This window comes from Callithrix jacchus, chromosome 11, assembly GCF_049354715.1.
Source record: "Callithrix jacchus isolate 240 chromosome 11, calJac240_pri, whole genome shotgun sequence".
Classification (NCBI taxonomy): Eukaryota; Metazoa; Chordata; class Mammalia; order Primates; family Cebidae; genus Callithrix; species Callithrix jacchus.
This window is the reverse complement of record NC_133512.1, coordinates 12,465,745-12,481,212: the sequence shown is the minus strand read 5'-3', so window position 1 is coordinate 12,481,212 and position 15,468 is coordinate 12,465,745. Positions and strand designations below refer to the sequence as shown.

At 49.0% G+C, this 15,468-nt stretch overlaps 1 protein-coding gene across 2 annotated transcripts in view; it reads left to right on the top strand.

Annotated features, from left to right (window-relative positions):
- Positions 1 to 14,806, top strand: part of NUDCD3 (NudC domain containing 3) — a 115,752-nt gene extending 100,946 nt beyond the window's left edge. Inside the window, exons 5-6 of one of the 2 annotated variants that reach the window (XM_035253308.3) lie at positions 5,767 to 5,955; positions 14,642 to 14,806. In XM_035253308.3, the coding sequence (XP_035109199.1) occupies positions 5,767 to 5,955; positions 14,642 to 14,686 (234 nt within the window). In that variant the 3' untranslated portion in view covers positions 14,687 to 14,806. Of the gene's footprint in view, positions 1 to 5,766; positions 5,956 to 12,271 lie in introns of both variants that reach the window. The other variant, XM_009002120.5, reaches the window with a different exon arrangement.
- The last annotated feature ends 662 nt before the right edge of the window (positions 14,807 to 15,468 follow it).

The following is a 15,468-nucleotide window of genomic DNA, read 5'->3' as shown; positions in this document are numbered from 1 at the left end:
GGCAGGGTGGAGCAGGGGTACAGGAACTCTGGAGAGGGGAATTTGCAAGTCAATAACTACAGTGGAGCAGTCAGAACTCCCTTTGGCCAGGTAACCTGAGTGACACCCCAAACACTGAGGGCTGTGGATGTCATGTGCCTACAGGTGGAACATGTGTATATCCAGCTGAGTGTGCACACATGAGTTAACCAGGAGACATCAGGGAAGGAAAAAGGCTGTGGAAATGTCAGAGTAAAGAGGACTGGACCCCTAAGATGCAGTAGGGGACTCTGGACTGGAGTCCAAAATCATCCTAAGTTATTTCCTTATTCTTAGGAAATAACTGAGGACAAAGGGCTAAGATTAATGCAACCTATTCTTAAATGATTCAGAGAAAATATTATGTCATTATATATTATACATACAGCATACATACAGAATGAGGGAGCCGTGTGCAGACACACAGCTGCTAAACACTTGTATGGATCTTTGTACTTGTCTTATTCTAGTAACTTTAAGTTTAAAATTCTTTCCAAATAAAATATTTTTAAAAATGAGATGGTGGCCGGGCAAGGTGGCTCACGCCTGTAATCCCAGCACTTTTGGAGGCCGAGGCAGGTGGATCACGAGTTCAGGAGTTTGAGACCAGCCTGGCCAAGGTGGTGAAACCCCATCTCTACTAGAAATATAAAAATTAGCTAGGCATGCTAGTACGTACCTGTAGTCCCAGCTACTTGGGAGGCTGAGGCAGGAGAATCGCTTGAACCTGGGAGGTGGAGGTTGTGGTGAGCCAAGATCATGCCACTGCACTCCAGCCTGGGCGATAGAGCAAGACTCCACATCAAAAAAAAAAGCGAGATGACCAATAAGCACATGAGAAGCCAATGTCAGGAGTCATTAGGGGAATGCAAGGCAAAACCATGATGAGATGCCCCTTGACATCACTTAGAAGAGGTGCTAGGAAGGCAGATAGCACCAAGTGCTAGATGAGACAAGGTGCTCTTCTGTGCTACTGGTAGGGATGCAGCGGAGTGGTCAGTCTGGACAGTAGCTAACACCACATGACCCAATACACGCATTCCTGGCTACTTAGCAAGGAGAACTGAAAGCATGCAGATCTCCATAGCAGCTCTCTACCTGATTGTGAAACACTGGAAATGCCCACACATCCACAAACAGGTGTGTGGTCTGCCTGTGCCAGGAGGCACAGTGCGGCTGAGCATCAGAGTCCCCACACTCAGAGGAAGCAGTACACTTTGTGATTCCACACATGTGACATTCTGGGCATGGACATGCTGGATGGTAAAATGAGCATCATGGGCTTAGAGGACTGCTGAGAAGAGGAACGGGGCTTCTGGGATGTGGGTTGATTGTAGCAGCAGCTCATGGAGATGTGACCTCAAAAGAGTGAGTTTTACTATGTGTATACACCTCCACAAACCCGACTTGAAAAAAATATTCACAGAAAAAAAAAAAAAAACAAATGTAAAACCATCAGACTACTTTATCACAGGTGTTATTTTTAGATAGGGGCCTTTGAACTCCATCCTAGGAATGTTGTACCCATGTCCTCTTAGGACTGGATTTTGCACTGGGTGTCAGAAGACAACCCTGCAAGACTTGTATCCTCTGTACCATTCAGTGGTGTTGAGGGTTAACTACCTGAAGTCATATCTGAGGCCTCCCAGAAGCATTACTCTAAATGTGGACAGTGACAGCAGAAACAATTACAAATCAAACCAGTTTATAGAATATGAGAACGTTCCAAGCATAAAGAAGCTTGTCAGATAGATGACTTAAGGGGCACGGGCCACTAAAAAAATAAAATTGAGTTTGGGAAGGAGAAAGGAATGGGGATCTGCAGGTTGGGGTTATGAACTCAGAGTGAGAGATGGAATTCTATAAAGGAACATATGGAGAGGGACTCGAGGCAAGCCATGAACAATGTTAGAATGCCGTTGTTTAGGATAATTATCATGTTAATCATGTTGATATTATTTTTACTAACATGCTCATCCTTAGAAGATATTCTAAGGGTACTAAATAAATACTAACTAAAGATTTGCAACTGAGACTTTGGTCTTCCAGAGCCTTTACAAGGAGCTTTATAGACAATACCTCAAGTCCTGTTTGCTGCCCCAGTATGGAGGACAGCCCACATGGTGACAGTGATGCCAGATGGAAACTTGACTGGAGCAGGTCTGAAAGGCAGAGAAGGCAGGCCTGTGTGTTTGCGGTCAAGATAAAGGATCGGTGGTGCTAGCCACACTTGTGGGGGTGGCTGTAATCAACAAACAGAAGATAGCAAGTATCGGTGAAGGTATGAAGAAACTGGAGCCCTGGTACACTGTTGTTGGGAGTGTAAAGTGGTGTAGCTGCTGTGGAAAGTAGTATGGTAGTTCCTCAAAAAGTTAACTGGAGAATTACCATATGACCCAGCACTTCTAGGTAAATATGCAAAAGAATTGAAACAGGGACTCAAACAGATGTTTGTACACTAGTGTTCATAGCAGTATTCGCAACAACCAAACAGTGGGGGCACCTGAATATGTCCATCAGTGGATGAATAAACAAAATGTGGTTTATCTATACAGTGGAATATTATTCAGCCTTAAAAAGGAATAGAGTTCTGATTCATGCTACAACATGAATCAGCATTGAGGAGGACATTATGCAAAGTGAAATAAACCAGGCAAAAACACAAATAACCGTGTGATTCCATTTGTGTGAAATGTCCAGAACAGGCAAGTCTGTAGAGGCAAAATCATTAGTAGTTGCCAGGGGCATGGTGGGGTTGAGGGAACAGTTGGAGGAAGGATTAGAGAAACGAGTGACTGCTAATGGGCACAGGGCTTCTTTGTGAGGTAGTGAAAGTGTTTTGGAACTAGATAGAGGTGATGGTTGTATACCATTTTGGATACGCTAAATGTCATTGAGTTTGCTTTTGAATGGTAAGTTTTGTGTCGAGTGGATTTTGTCTCAATTAAAAATTGTTTAATATAAAGTGGGCTCACATCTCCTCCTAAAATACCTCACTGATGCACGTGCATGATGTCTGTGAGTGAGGATGGCTCCCTTGGAGAGCTGCAGTGCCCAGCACAGTAGCCGCTAGCCACGTGCAGCAGATGAGTAAGCACTTGACACACCTGACTCACGTGACTGAAGAAATGAATTATTTTAATTAACTTAAATTTAAAACCTACTTGATTTAGTTACTGGAAAATCTTGAATATTTTTGGAACAACTTGGGCCTGTCAATGTACTCTTTCAATTATAAATATTATGAAATCTAAATACAGAGCAAATATTTCTGATGAAAAAATACAGTGCTCTTCTCAGTTTTTGTTGGGTTCAAATGTACTTCTGTGTCCAGAGTACACATGTGGACACAGAAGATTTAGGGATATTCCCTTTTTCCTGCTGGGCAGGTGGCTCATTGTCTTCAGGTCTGTCATCCACTGTGCCCAGGAGCCCTCCACTCTGGGTGTGTGTTTGGACCTGGCTGGTGAAACCCTGTGTTGGGTCTGTAGAGTGCAGAAAGGCCTGAGAGCACCAGCACCGTCCCCTGGATGGTGTGTAGGCTGACCCCCTGCCCACATGGTGCTGGCAGTGGACCGTCACCCCCAGTGTAGCTCTGCTTTGCCTGTTCATGCTGGGCAATCTAGAAAGGGCCCTTACTTCCAAGGGTTTGTCCTTAGTTTTAAATACAAAAAAATGGTATACATGGTAAATGGTAATGGTATGTATTTTACAGGACTTGTGAACACTAATAAAATAAGTTACATAGATCACAGTAATAACTACTGGTGAAGATAAAAAATCCTTAAAGGGTCTCTTCTTTCCAGAAATTTACAGTTCTGTAAGTTTCTCTGAAGTCTTTCCTGGAATAGAGAAAACAATGTACCATCTTCGAAGGTTTTTCATTGTATCGGTTTGGTAAAGATGGGGTAGAGTTCTTAGTATTGGGGTCTCTGAGGGTAAGTCAGGTCCCATCACACAAACTGTAAAGTCAGCGACAAACCAGCTGAGCAGAGTATCTGGAAATGGAAGATTCATCCCAAATTTAAATTGGGCACTGGCAGAGCAGCGTCATTTACTCGGTAGAGCTGGCGTGTAGGGAGGGGAACCACCCACTCCCCCTGTTCACCACTCCCCCTATCTGCACTGGGAATGTCAGACAGGATTTCTGGGATGCTGGCATCAGATTATGATTGCAAGTTTTTGTCTTGCTGTTCCCAGTCCTGGAACATCTTCACTGTGTGCTCTTCTGTGCTTCATCAGTGCCCACCCTCTTCACTAGTAGAGCACATTCTCGGGCAGGATCCCTGGGCTCTGCAAGGTCTGGTGCTAAGTACCATCTGTGGTGTGGGTAGGTTTTGGCAGCAGGGGCTTGGAGGTAGGGAGGTGGAAAGTGCAGCATTAGGACACTGCTCTTTCAAGCCTGTGTATGCTGATGAGTCTCCAGTGCTCCCTCTCAGGATATATGATGTCCTGTGTACTCACTGTGCCCTCCTGGGTATCACAGTTACCCTGAGTGTGGTTTGGTAGGTTTTGCCCACCTGGTTAGTAAGTGTCCTGGTGGCTGTACCTCCATGGATGAAAGCTGCTTTCACTTGCTGGCCCTTTGCTGCCTTTTTGCCCTTTCTGTGAGCACCTTAGTAGTTTAATCCCATCAGAGTGGACAAACCCACTCTGTTGCTTCTTGGCCACTCTGATAAGAATTTCAAGCCCAGCCACTGACCACAGCAGATGCAGCCAGTTTTCTTGTTTTCTGTGTCCCCATGCCCACTGATAACGGGGCATGGAGTGGCCGGGGCCCTCCCCTGTGTCCTTGTGATAGGCCAAGCTGCCAGGGTCACCTAGGTACATACAGGACCCCTCATGCTTGCTCTCACACTGTAGTTCCAGTTATCTTTGAGGTTTTGTGGTAATGACATGAGTCTCATAGACCCCCAACACTGAGGGCTGCATCATGAGTGCTGGGTGCTGCTTCCTTTGACCAAGGTGTGTCTGTGCCATCCTCACAGAGGTACCTGAGCAGGCTGGGACCGATTTTGGGGTTGGTTCTTGATGGTGGTTCCTCCTTCCTGAGCCATCAGAGCTTTAGGGAATGGGGCTGGAGGACCCACACATGCAGCAAGCTTGGCCCCAGGGAGGAAGAAGTAGGGACAGGTCATGGTGTCCTGTCATGGGGTGAGGAGTCCCCAGGAGATTCTGTCTTCCATTAAGCTGAGCTCTAAGTCTCGCAGGTCCCTAGCAGAATGCTGGGTGTTGTTCTTGGAAGCAAGAGAGATCACTGGAGAGGTAGTTGGTTGGTAAGAGCTAGGCAGGACCTTCCATGGCAAGCGTGGGGGCAGGCTGGATGGCCCAGGACAGTTCCTGCCATGGAGGGGGGTGGTGTCAGGGGTCTTAGAAAACAGCCTTTCTTGATGAGAGTGGGCAAGGTAAGCATATGGGACAGGCACTGTCCTGAGTATGCATGACCTGGTGAAGAAGGACAAAGTTATCTTCCAGAATGTCATTTCCCTCAGGTATTTCCCTCCTAGCTCTCCCCTGGGATGTGTTAGCATAGGCAGCAAATGCATTCCCAAGAGCGGAGGGTCCTGCCTTGGGTTCTGGCACCCCCTCTTGTCTGTCACCTCCCTTTGTGTAGCTGGTCCTGAGGTCATCCTCGATGCCCATCCCTCAATGGGCTCTCCTCTGTCCCCAGCCCTGGACACCTGTCCCTCAGCGGACTCTGCTATGTCTTCTGACCCTGACTCAAGTCTCTGTCCTGCTCGTCCCCAGGTGAACCTGAGCAAGGTGGGCGAGTATTGGTGGAATGCTATCCTGGAGGGAGAGGAGCCCATCGACATTGACAAGATCAACAAGGAGCGCTCCATGGCCACTGTGGATGAGGAGGAACAGGCGGTGCTGGACAGGCTTACCTTTGACTACCACCAGAAGCTGCAGGGCAAGCCACAGAGCCATGAGCTGGTACGAGCACAGCAGTCCTGGAGAGCCCACCCTCTAGGCCCTCGTCCTAGTGACAAGGCCGATAGTGGCAGAGGGGTTGGTGATGATGGTGGGGAAGAAGGATGTGTGGATGGGCTGCCTGCCATGTCCTAGCCTAGCAAGCAACCTGTCTCACCTCCTCTTGTCCCTGATCACTGCCTGATCACAGGTACACTCTGGTCTTTCAGCTGTGTTCTCACACCCGGGTTGAGAGCCCAGATAACAGGACCTCTAAGGGTGTCATGAGATGTGCCCTACCTGCACCAGAGCCTGGTAACATCAAGTGTGTTCATGGCTCTTGTTTGTGCCTCATCTGCACATGTCTTCCCTTGAAGAGTCCCTTGGTGGGACCTTTGGTAGAGGAGGAGAGGGAGCCAGGCCGCGGAGCCAGTTTCTGGATGTCGGAGGCCAGTGTGTGAAAACTGTGATGTTAGCAGTGGGTTAGGGAGGAGAAAGAAAAAGGTTCCTGTTTGACCAGCGTAGTGCCCAGTGTAGAGTTTGCTCATGGCCAAAGAGAATGATTAATTAGATGTATACATTCTTTCTTCCTATTTTAATAGTCCCAAGAGTAGCTATTTAGGGAAAAAAGGGTTGCTTTCCTTAGATTATTTTTAACTTTCTGTGTCCCATATACCCGGTATGGCAGGATACATGGACCCAGTGCACCCTTGAGTCAGTGGAGAGGGGTCAGCTGCTGGGCACAGTCTCCTTATTTTTGTTCTCTAAACACAGACCACCTCTTCCCCCTGAAGACCACTGATTCCTATTTTCTTCTCATTTGTCTCTTGGAAGAGCCTTACCTTGTGGTGTACTGGATTACCTTAGTCTTGCCTTCAGTTACAACACACATTAATACATTGCAGGTGGTTCTGCAAGCCCTCCTGCTGTGTGTTGTCCATTCCTGCCTGTCTTCACAGGCAAGCCTATCCTGCTGTTGTGAGGTCAAGGAGCCTGTGGAGAGGAGTGTCAGCGTGTTCTCCTCACCTGGCCCTGCCACATCAGGAGCATGCCTGAGCACTTAGTACACATAGATAAGGTGGGGTTGACTGGCTGCACAGTACCCCTGAAAAGACAGTTTTTTGTTTTCACAATAAAGAGATTGAATTTCTGAGGTTGTGACTCAGTAGCTTAAGCAGCAGGGATGGGGTTTGACCTCTGATCTGATTTCAGACCTTTCTTTCCTCACAGCCCTGCCCACCCTGGCCCTTGTCTCTATGCAAGAGACCATTCCTCTAGGTTTGGCCCCCTTTTCCACCTGGGGCATGACAAACTTAAAGGATATCTCTGCTTGGCCCACGTCCCTGCAGTTTGAAGTGGCCTCATGTAGTACTGCAGCATGTGCTCAGCTGAGCTCAGCTCAGCTGCTTAGACAGTCAGACCTGCCTGGTTATGGTTCATTCCAGTTATACTGTATTTGCCTGTGGCCACCAGATGAAAGGCCAGCCTTTGAACCTTTGCCTTATGAACGGGCTTCTCATGGTAGTGTTTGGGGATAGGTATATGAGGGGCCTGCCCACTCTGTGCCCATGTTCAGCGTTGGGTCCAGAGAAGGGCTGAGATGTGTTCATGAGTTGACCTTTGGGAGAAAGAGTCTGTTTTAACTATAAAACATGAACCCAGATGCCCTTTGTCCCAGGCAGGTAAGAAGGCAGTCTTACTACATGCCCTTTAGAAGTGTCTTTTTGTGCCACAAGATGGAGGGCCTAAGGTCAGGTGGTTCCTAGCATCTTCCCCAGACACTGACACTGAGTCTTTGTTACAAAGAGATGATAAAAATTTATTGTAGTTTGAATGATATCTGTGCATTTGTCAAAGGCTTGAAGTTTTTTATAGCCTTTCTTTTATTATTTTTATTTTTTATTTTTTTATTTTTTGAGGCAGAGTCTTGCTCTGTTGCCCAGGCTAGAGTGCAGTGGTGCAATCTCGTCTCACTGCAACCTCTGCCTCCTGGGTTCAAGCGATTCTCCTGCCTCAGCCTTCCAGGTAGCTAGGATTATAAGCACGTGCCGCCACACCTGGCTAATTTTTTTGTTTTTTTGTTTTTTTTTTTAAGTAGAGGAAGGGTTTCACTGTGTTAGCCAGGACGGTCTCGATCTCCTCACCTTGGCTTCCCAAAGTGCTGCGATTACAGGTATGAGCCACCGAACCCAGACAAGCTTTATTTACATTTTGAGACAATCTCGCTTTGTCACCCAGGCTGAACTGTAGTGGTGTGATCTCGGCTCACTGAAACCTCGGCCTCCCGGGTTCAAGAAATTTTCCTGCGCCCACACCCCGCCCCCACCCCCACAGCTGGGACTACAGTCACATGACACCACGCCCTGCTAATTTTTGTATTTTTAGTAGAGATGGGATTTCACCATGTTGGCCAGGCTGGTCTCGAACTCCTGACCTCAGGTGATTCACCTGCTTCAGCTTCCCAAAGTGCTGGGATTATAGGCATGAGCTGTGATGCTCTGCCAGTTTTCTGTAGACTTTAGCGGTTGAGACATGAGAGAGGCTAGGATGCTCTGGCTGTTTTTATCTCTTAAGCCTTCATTTTTCCTGTGATTATATCTCTTACAGAACCTACATTCAAAAACAAAATAGTAGTAATACCTACTCATCATTGGAGTGGCCAGTAGTGCCAAGGACATGCATGGAGGTGTCAGGGGCTCCACCAGCCTTCCCATCTTCTTCTCTACATCCTTGCCCCTCCCCTGCCCTCCATTCTTTCTGTTTCCCCTTTTCTTTCCCTTATATCTTTCCCTTTCCTTGACGTTCCTCTCAGTCTCTTTCCCCCATCCTATATGTTCTGTGCCAACACCTTGTAACGTTGTGCAGTCTCACCCCCCTATGGGGCATGTCAGTGAGGAAGACAGACACAGATTTGCCTTTGTGGTGCTAGGATTCCAGCCATTTTAATCTTACCTTCTCCAAAGAGTATTTCAGTCTTGCTTTGCAGTCTCATTGATAATCCTTGCCAGGAAGCAGCTGCTCTTGTCTCTCCATTTCTGGAGGCCTAAGGCCTCCTCATTCTGGTGGCTTGTTGCCCAGCCCACTACCCAGGAGCAGGAAAGGGGTGGTCTGTTCATTCCAGGCAAGCTGAGGCAGCTTCCAGGCAGTTCTCGACCTCAAACTCCTACCTGGATTCTCACTGTCAGCCTCAAGGGGTGAAAGATGACAGCACTGCACATTGTATGGATGCACCATGCATAGGCATGCTTGCACACATGCAGCATCACAGGGTGCAACTGGCATCCCCTTCGTGCCCTGCTGCCCTGCTCTGAGGGCAATTCAGTGGGGTTATCCTGTTCGTATCTTCTTGGCAAGCTGTTTTTCTGGCCCCTAGGGCACTGCACAGCTCAGGTGTGGAGCAGAAGGTCTCCATGTCTGACAAACAGCTTCTTGTGACCTAGCCCTGGGGAGCCCATAGACTGGGCAGCAGCGACCCAGTTAGGAAGTATTCAAAGAACCTTGAAGATGCTGTGGTCCAGTGAAAAGATCTCTCTGTGTTGAATCTAAATCTATTCTCCTGTAGACTTGCCATGGGCCAGGCAGCATGCTGACCCTTGAGAGGATATGTGTCCCTCCCCAAAGTGCCCTGGGAGATTCTCAGCAACATACAGGAGCCTAGGGCTGGTGGCACAGTGGTAGGACGCAGGGTGACTCCCTCCCTGGGGTTGACCTGCTCCTTAATAGCCAGGGAGCCTCCAGGTCTCAGGCCACAGCTGTAGACAGTAATGAACTGACCTCTCAGGTCTATGGTCGTTCAAAATGTGTGCCCAAGCACCTGCGTGGCGCTGATGCTAAAGTCTCAACTCCTTCCTGGGCATGACAGGATCTGGGGAAGGGTCTTCAGCATATGGAGGCTTGCAACACACAGAGATTTCATGTAAAATGTCTTTAGTGACTGTAGTCTTCTTTTTAAAAAATCAAATCAGGAAACAGACCTAGAAGGTAGGCCCATTCCCTTATGTGGCCTCATGTAGCAGTTTAGCCACATTTTATTCACGTGTCGTGAGGGATACCTCACAGGCAGAGGGACCGTCGTGAGAATTACGGTGCCGGAGTTGCTTCACTGGGATCACCAGGCTTAACTAAGGAGAGAGAATGGAAACAGGGCCAGTTTCTCCTGTCAGCCTCCATCTGCCGTTCACGTCGGCATAGTCACAGTTACCAGCGTGCTCTGGCATTGATGCCCATTTATGGTGTGAACTTGGAGTTTTCTAAATTTGCCAAGATTTCAAATTGTGCTTCTAATGCCACAGATGCTGTGTATTTTGAAGCAATTTTATTTTGAAATGACAATACTTTTCTCTTACTGTTCTAAATTCTTTGGTGTCACTATGTGATAACCTCTTTCCAAAGTCAACAAATTTAATACCCTTCATCTTTTCCCTAATTTAATTTCTTTCAAGCAGGATTCCCCCATCTAGAAAGGGAATGTGGAATGTACAGGTGCCATTGCTCTGTCTGCTCAGATGTGTCTGTGTCTAGGATGTCTTCAGCCTGATAGGATTCACCCTAACAGTTAGTAATTGTGACCTCTCATAGGCAGAAAGCATTAGCATGGTCTCTGGTCATAAGAATGAATTTGGTGACACACAGGAATGCCTGCAGTCCACTTTTGTCTCAGGAAAGGTCTGAGTGCTGATCTTGACACCCTGTGCTCCTTCTGTTGTAAGATCAAGTCTACTAATCTGCCCTTTGCACTCTGGGCATCCTACATCGGGCCCCCATTCAGCCACCCAGTTCCCAGGGTACGAGTGTGGTGGCTGCAGGGTTCTACAGCTGTCATTTGCCCTACAGCTGGCCAGGATTCTTTTGAAAGGTTCAGAGGCTTTGTGCAGCTGCCTGCTGAAGTCATCCGTTCTTGTGTTTGGTTGAGGCTGTCCAGCCTCATACCTCCAGTGGGCAGAGGAGGGGGCTTCATGTAGTCTTCTCTGTACCCCTAGCCACTCCATGTGTGCTGCAGGACCTTGTTCTCAAAATGGTCTTTCTAAAGTCTCTGATGTGAATTGCCCACAAGAAATTGATAGTAATGTCAATTAATCTGTAGTATATAGTACACATCTTTGATATGCTTGTTGCTGCATCACTTCGATTTTAAAAAAAGAAAAAGAAGCCAAGTATGGTGGACTGCACCCGTAGTCTTAAGTACTCAGGAGGCTGAGGTGGGAGAATCGCTTAAGCCAAGGAGTTTGAGGCTGCACTGAGCTGTGACCACACCACTGCACTCTAGCCTAGGAAACAGTGAGACCCCATCTCTAAAAATTAAAACAGCAAAGAGAAAACTCTCTTGTCAGGAAGACTGTGTTTTATGTAAGGAGAAGCCCTGGCGTTGAGAGCCCCACAGCCTCATCTTCTGGGCCTAGGCTACAGGGTTTTCTGCAACAGGGACCATGGATCATATTGGTAGAGTAACTACTGGCCCTGCACAGTCTCTTTTGTCCCTGGTCAGAATGTCAGAAGGAAGGAGAGATCATCCCCAGCCCTCAGTATACTCATGGTGGCCACATGAGGAGGGCAGATACGGAGTCCCTATGAGGAGAGAGGGCCTGCTAGCTCAGGTACCGATGCTTCCCTCAGGATCCAATATTCCTAATGTCCCTTGCCATGGCCACACACTCAGGCTTGCTTCTGACCCTCGGAGGCTTGATAGTTCCAGAATAGCCAGATGTTGGCAACAGCTTAGTTAACCAACTCTGACTGCATCTGCAAGGATGCAGTGGGGAATTCCTGACTGGGGGGGTCTACCACTGGACATTCCGAAGTCTCTTCCTCCATGCCACATCCTGGGTCAACCCTGGATTGTCTGATGATCTAGTTCTTGATGTTGATAACTGGGGTGCTAGGGTATCCTCTCTGCACACCTTCATCAGATGGGGCTTGAACATTTTACGCACCTTCTCTATGACCCCAGTGGGGCTGGGACACTTCCTCTTCATGTCATAGTCAGTGCCTAGTGGGACCATAGACGTTGCAGGCTGTTTGGAATTTGTTGATTCCAAACAGATTGAAAAGGGACAAGATGAACCATGAAGAGCAGCCAGAGCTTTGCTGGGGACAGAAGATGGGGGGTTAGAAACTCAGTCTGTGGAGCACAGTCTTGCAGAGAAGTTGTTAGTCACACAGTGCCTCCCTTGGTCGAAGGCTGCTCCAGGGCAGTACGGTTCTCTGGCCAGTCAGTTTTGCCAGGTGAGTGCCTGAGCCCTGAGGAAGCAGGAAGGCTCTTTGCCTGCAGTCAGAGTCTGCTCTGGGAGAAAGTGCACAGTGCCTTGTGATCTTGTTTAATCTCTTTATTTTCTGTTTGTAGAAAGTCCATGAGATGCTGAAGAAGGGGTGGGATGCTGAAGGTTCTCCCTTCCGAGGCCAGCGATTTGACCCTGCCATGTTCAACATCTCCCCAGGGGCTGTGCAGTTTTAATGACCAGAAGGAAAGGAAACCCTCACCGGTGGGGAGGCAGAGGCCTTGTCCTCAGCCGCCCTCCTCGGCTCCCCCTGTGTTCTAGGGACTTGTTCGTCTTGTTTACCCCTAGCCATCCTTTCAATGGTGAACCAGGCCTTCCACCCTGACCTTGCATCTCCAGACTGTTCCAGAGAAGGTGCAGTGACAGCTGCTGTGTGGTGGCCGCTGTGGCTGACACTGAGTGAAGGTGTTTGAAATGCAAGAGAGGATATCCCAACAAATTGGGATCATGTGCTTCTGTCTCCACAGCAACCAGCCACTGCAGGCAGCATGTCTTTCCCCTGCTCTCTGCTTGCTGTTGTTTTGACGCTGTTCTGCTTGCATGTGTTCTGGTTGGGGTGTAGAGTTGTTGCTGGGCTCTCAGGCGAAGCTGAAGTCATTGAAGTGTGTGAAGCTCAGTGCTTGCATGAGGGCAAGCAAGGAATGACTGTGCAACTGTGCCTGGGGCTGCTTTGGGAAGCTCCTTGCCCCTTGACCTCTTTCGGGAGCACTGATGTGGTCTTCTTGCTTATCCCCTTATAAATGTGCTCTGCCTGCCTCAGCGTCATGGTCAGAGCAGTGGAAGCTGGAGCCCTGTTTGCACATTCTAGATGTTGGGAGACAGCCTAGGTTCTGGGCTCAGGTCCACATGCAATGGGGATTCTGTCTGTTCTCTGTGGCGACCATGCTTTGGTTCTTGTTGAAGTGAACCAAGCCTGGCCACCACGGCATGGCATGCCCTGCTTGGCTCCCTGTAAGATGTCCTCTTTGGGTTCACGGTGTCAAAGCGTGGGCAGGAGTGGAGAGCTAGCGCCCTCAGGAGGAGACTACAGCATGTTCATCAGCTCATCAGCAGAGCACGCCAGCCACAAGTCCTGACAAGCCTTGACCTTGAGGGGCTTCTGGGAGAAGAGGAATTTCTGCATGGGGCATGAAGGCATACTGTCCCACCACAACTGAACCAGAAGACAGTGAAGGCCCCCATCCTCTGTGCCAGGTGCCAGACTGCGCTCCCTGGAGCTTATGGCCCCATCTTACCTGTTCTCCAGGGACTGGCCACCACCTCCAAGGTGGTCGACCTCCAAGGACCTCCAAGCCCAGGCCCATGGCTGCTGACTGACTCCAGCCAAGATGCAAAGACAAGATCATGGGACAGGGCCCCAGGCCTATGCCCTGAGTACTCACAGGGGCTCTGGGTGCCTGTCACTGGGAGTATGGTTCAGCTGCCACTGGCACTGTCCATTTGCCTGTCCATCAAGCTCGGGGCATGGATAAGCCACACAGCAGGGCAGTGCACCCTGGCACCATGCACAGCCAGCAAGAATCAAGGCCCGCAGATGCTAAGAGAGCCTACCATCAGGGGAAGGACCCTGCCCCTGCATGCTCTCTCTGTGTATACTTGGGTTGCGGGGGCTGTCTAGGAGAGTAAGTTGGTGGTTGGTTTCTGATTTACAGTGGTGGCTGACAGCCCTTGTGAGAAAGCATTCCTGGAAAGTCTTCTGTAGGTCCAGACTGTTGCTCTGATCATCATGGGAGAACAGAAGACCCCATGTACCCGCTTTGGAATGTGAGAGCCTTGTCTGATATTTGCCACTGAACTGGTGAAGCCCTGCTTAAGAGCTCTTGACCCTGGGGAGCAGAACTCTTGTCATCTATGAGAGGTCCTGAGACAGGCTTTGTCATTTTTTTTCCTGGAGTTCCCATTGAGGTCCTAGGATTTGTATACCACTGTTTCACAAGAGCTTTCCTGCCTAATGAAAGGAGGTCTCGTGGTGTGTGTCTCCTCTGTTCTCTGTAGTTCCTGTGTTGGCCCCCATTGCAGCCCCCACCCTGTGGGCAGTCTTCCAGAAGTGATAAATTGGTGTGAGATGCCCTACACCTTGTTATTTGGGACACTTTGAGAGTCATTCACTTCCACGGTGACTAGTGTTCGTTTTGCCTGATTTTATATTCTGTGTTGCATTTCTCCCCACTCTCTGCCCTGCTTTAATAAATGGTAAACGAGTGTCTAGGAAGAACAGCTGAGGAGCAGTATTGGGCATTGGCCCTATGGCAGGAGCAGCCACCGCGTCTGGTCCCGGTGCACACTGTGGTGCTTGGTGTGGTTGTGGAGCCTGTCCCTGTACGCCTTGCTCCCGTGAGCCATGCTGTCTGGTGGGTGATTCTCTGCCCTGAGCCACCACCCTGGACTGGCCCAGCCTCCAGAGCTGGCACACCCTGCCTGTTTTCTCTTTTTAGACACAACAGCCGCAGTTTGGCCAGCCACTAAGTCCTACCAGCTGAGGTCCGATGAAAGCGGGGTGACTCATTCCCCTTGTCCAGGGCCTCAGGAGAGGAGGCGTCCAGCCTGCAAAACTGTTCCAGTTCCTCAGTGTTGGTTTGCAATAAATTGGTATTTAAGCAGTTCTGGGTCTGTGTGTGACATTTGCTGCTGAGACAGTTCTGTCTGTGCATGGTCATTATTGTTATATTCTAGCCTCAAGGTCCCTGGCCAATGTACACAGCAAACACCAGCATGGGGACTTCTTCAGGGTTGTCTTCTGTGTGATCTGAATGCACTGGGCAAGATCTTACATAGCTTTAGAAATCCTGTAAGATTTTGATCTGAGGGGTAAAAAAGAATTTAACTATGGATCTTACATCCTTTCAAATGGGTTCTGGAATTCTGTAGTTACCGGAAAGGTTAGGGTGAGTGCAGAGTTGGGAATGATTCCACTGGAGGGTCACCTTTGCCCACCAGCCTCCAAGGTTCTCCATGGTCTCCCGGTGCATACCTGCCATTACCTGTGCTGAGCCCTCGCAATGTTTCCTCCAGGACGTAACCCGGTGTCTGACACAGAACCCTCCCAGGTGGCCGGCCACCTGCTTCTTCCTCAGTCAGGTAGTCGACTCTCCCTCTCTGTGCCCCGCTCCATTCCATGAGTATCTATCTCCTGCCTCCTCCGACCCTGCTCACCCCAAGGACAGGACCTAGGGGTGTGAGAAGTACTTCTTGACTGAATGAAGACTTTCAAAGGCAGGCTTTGGAATTGCTTAGCATACTCCCAGGGCCCGAAATAACCTGC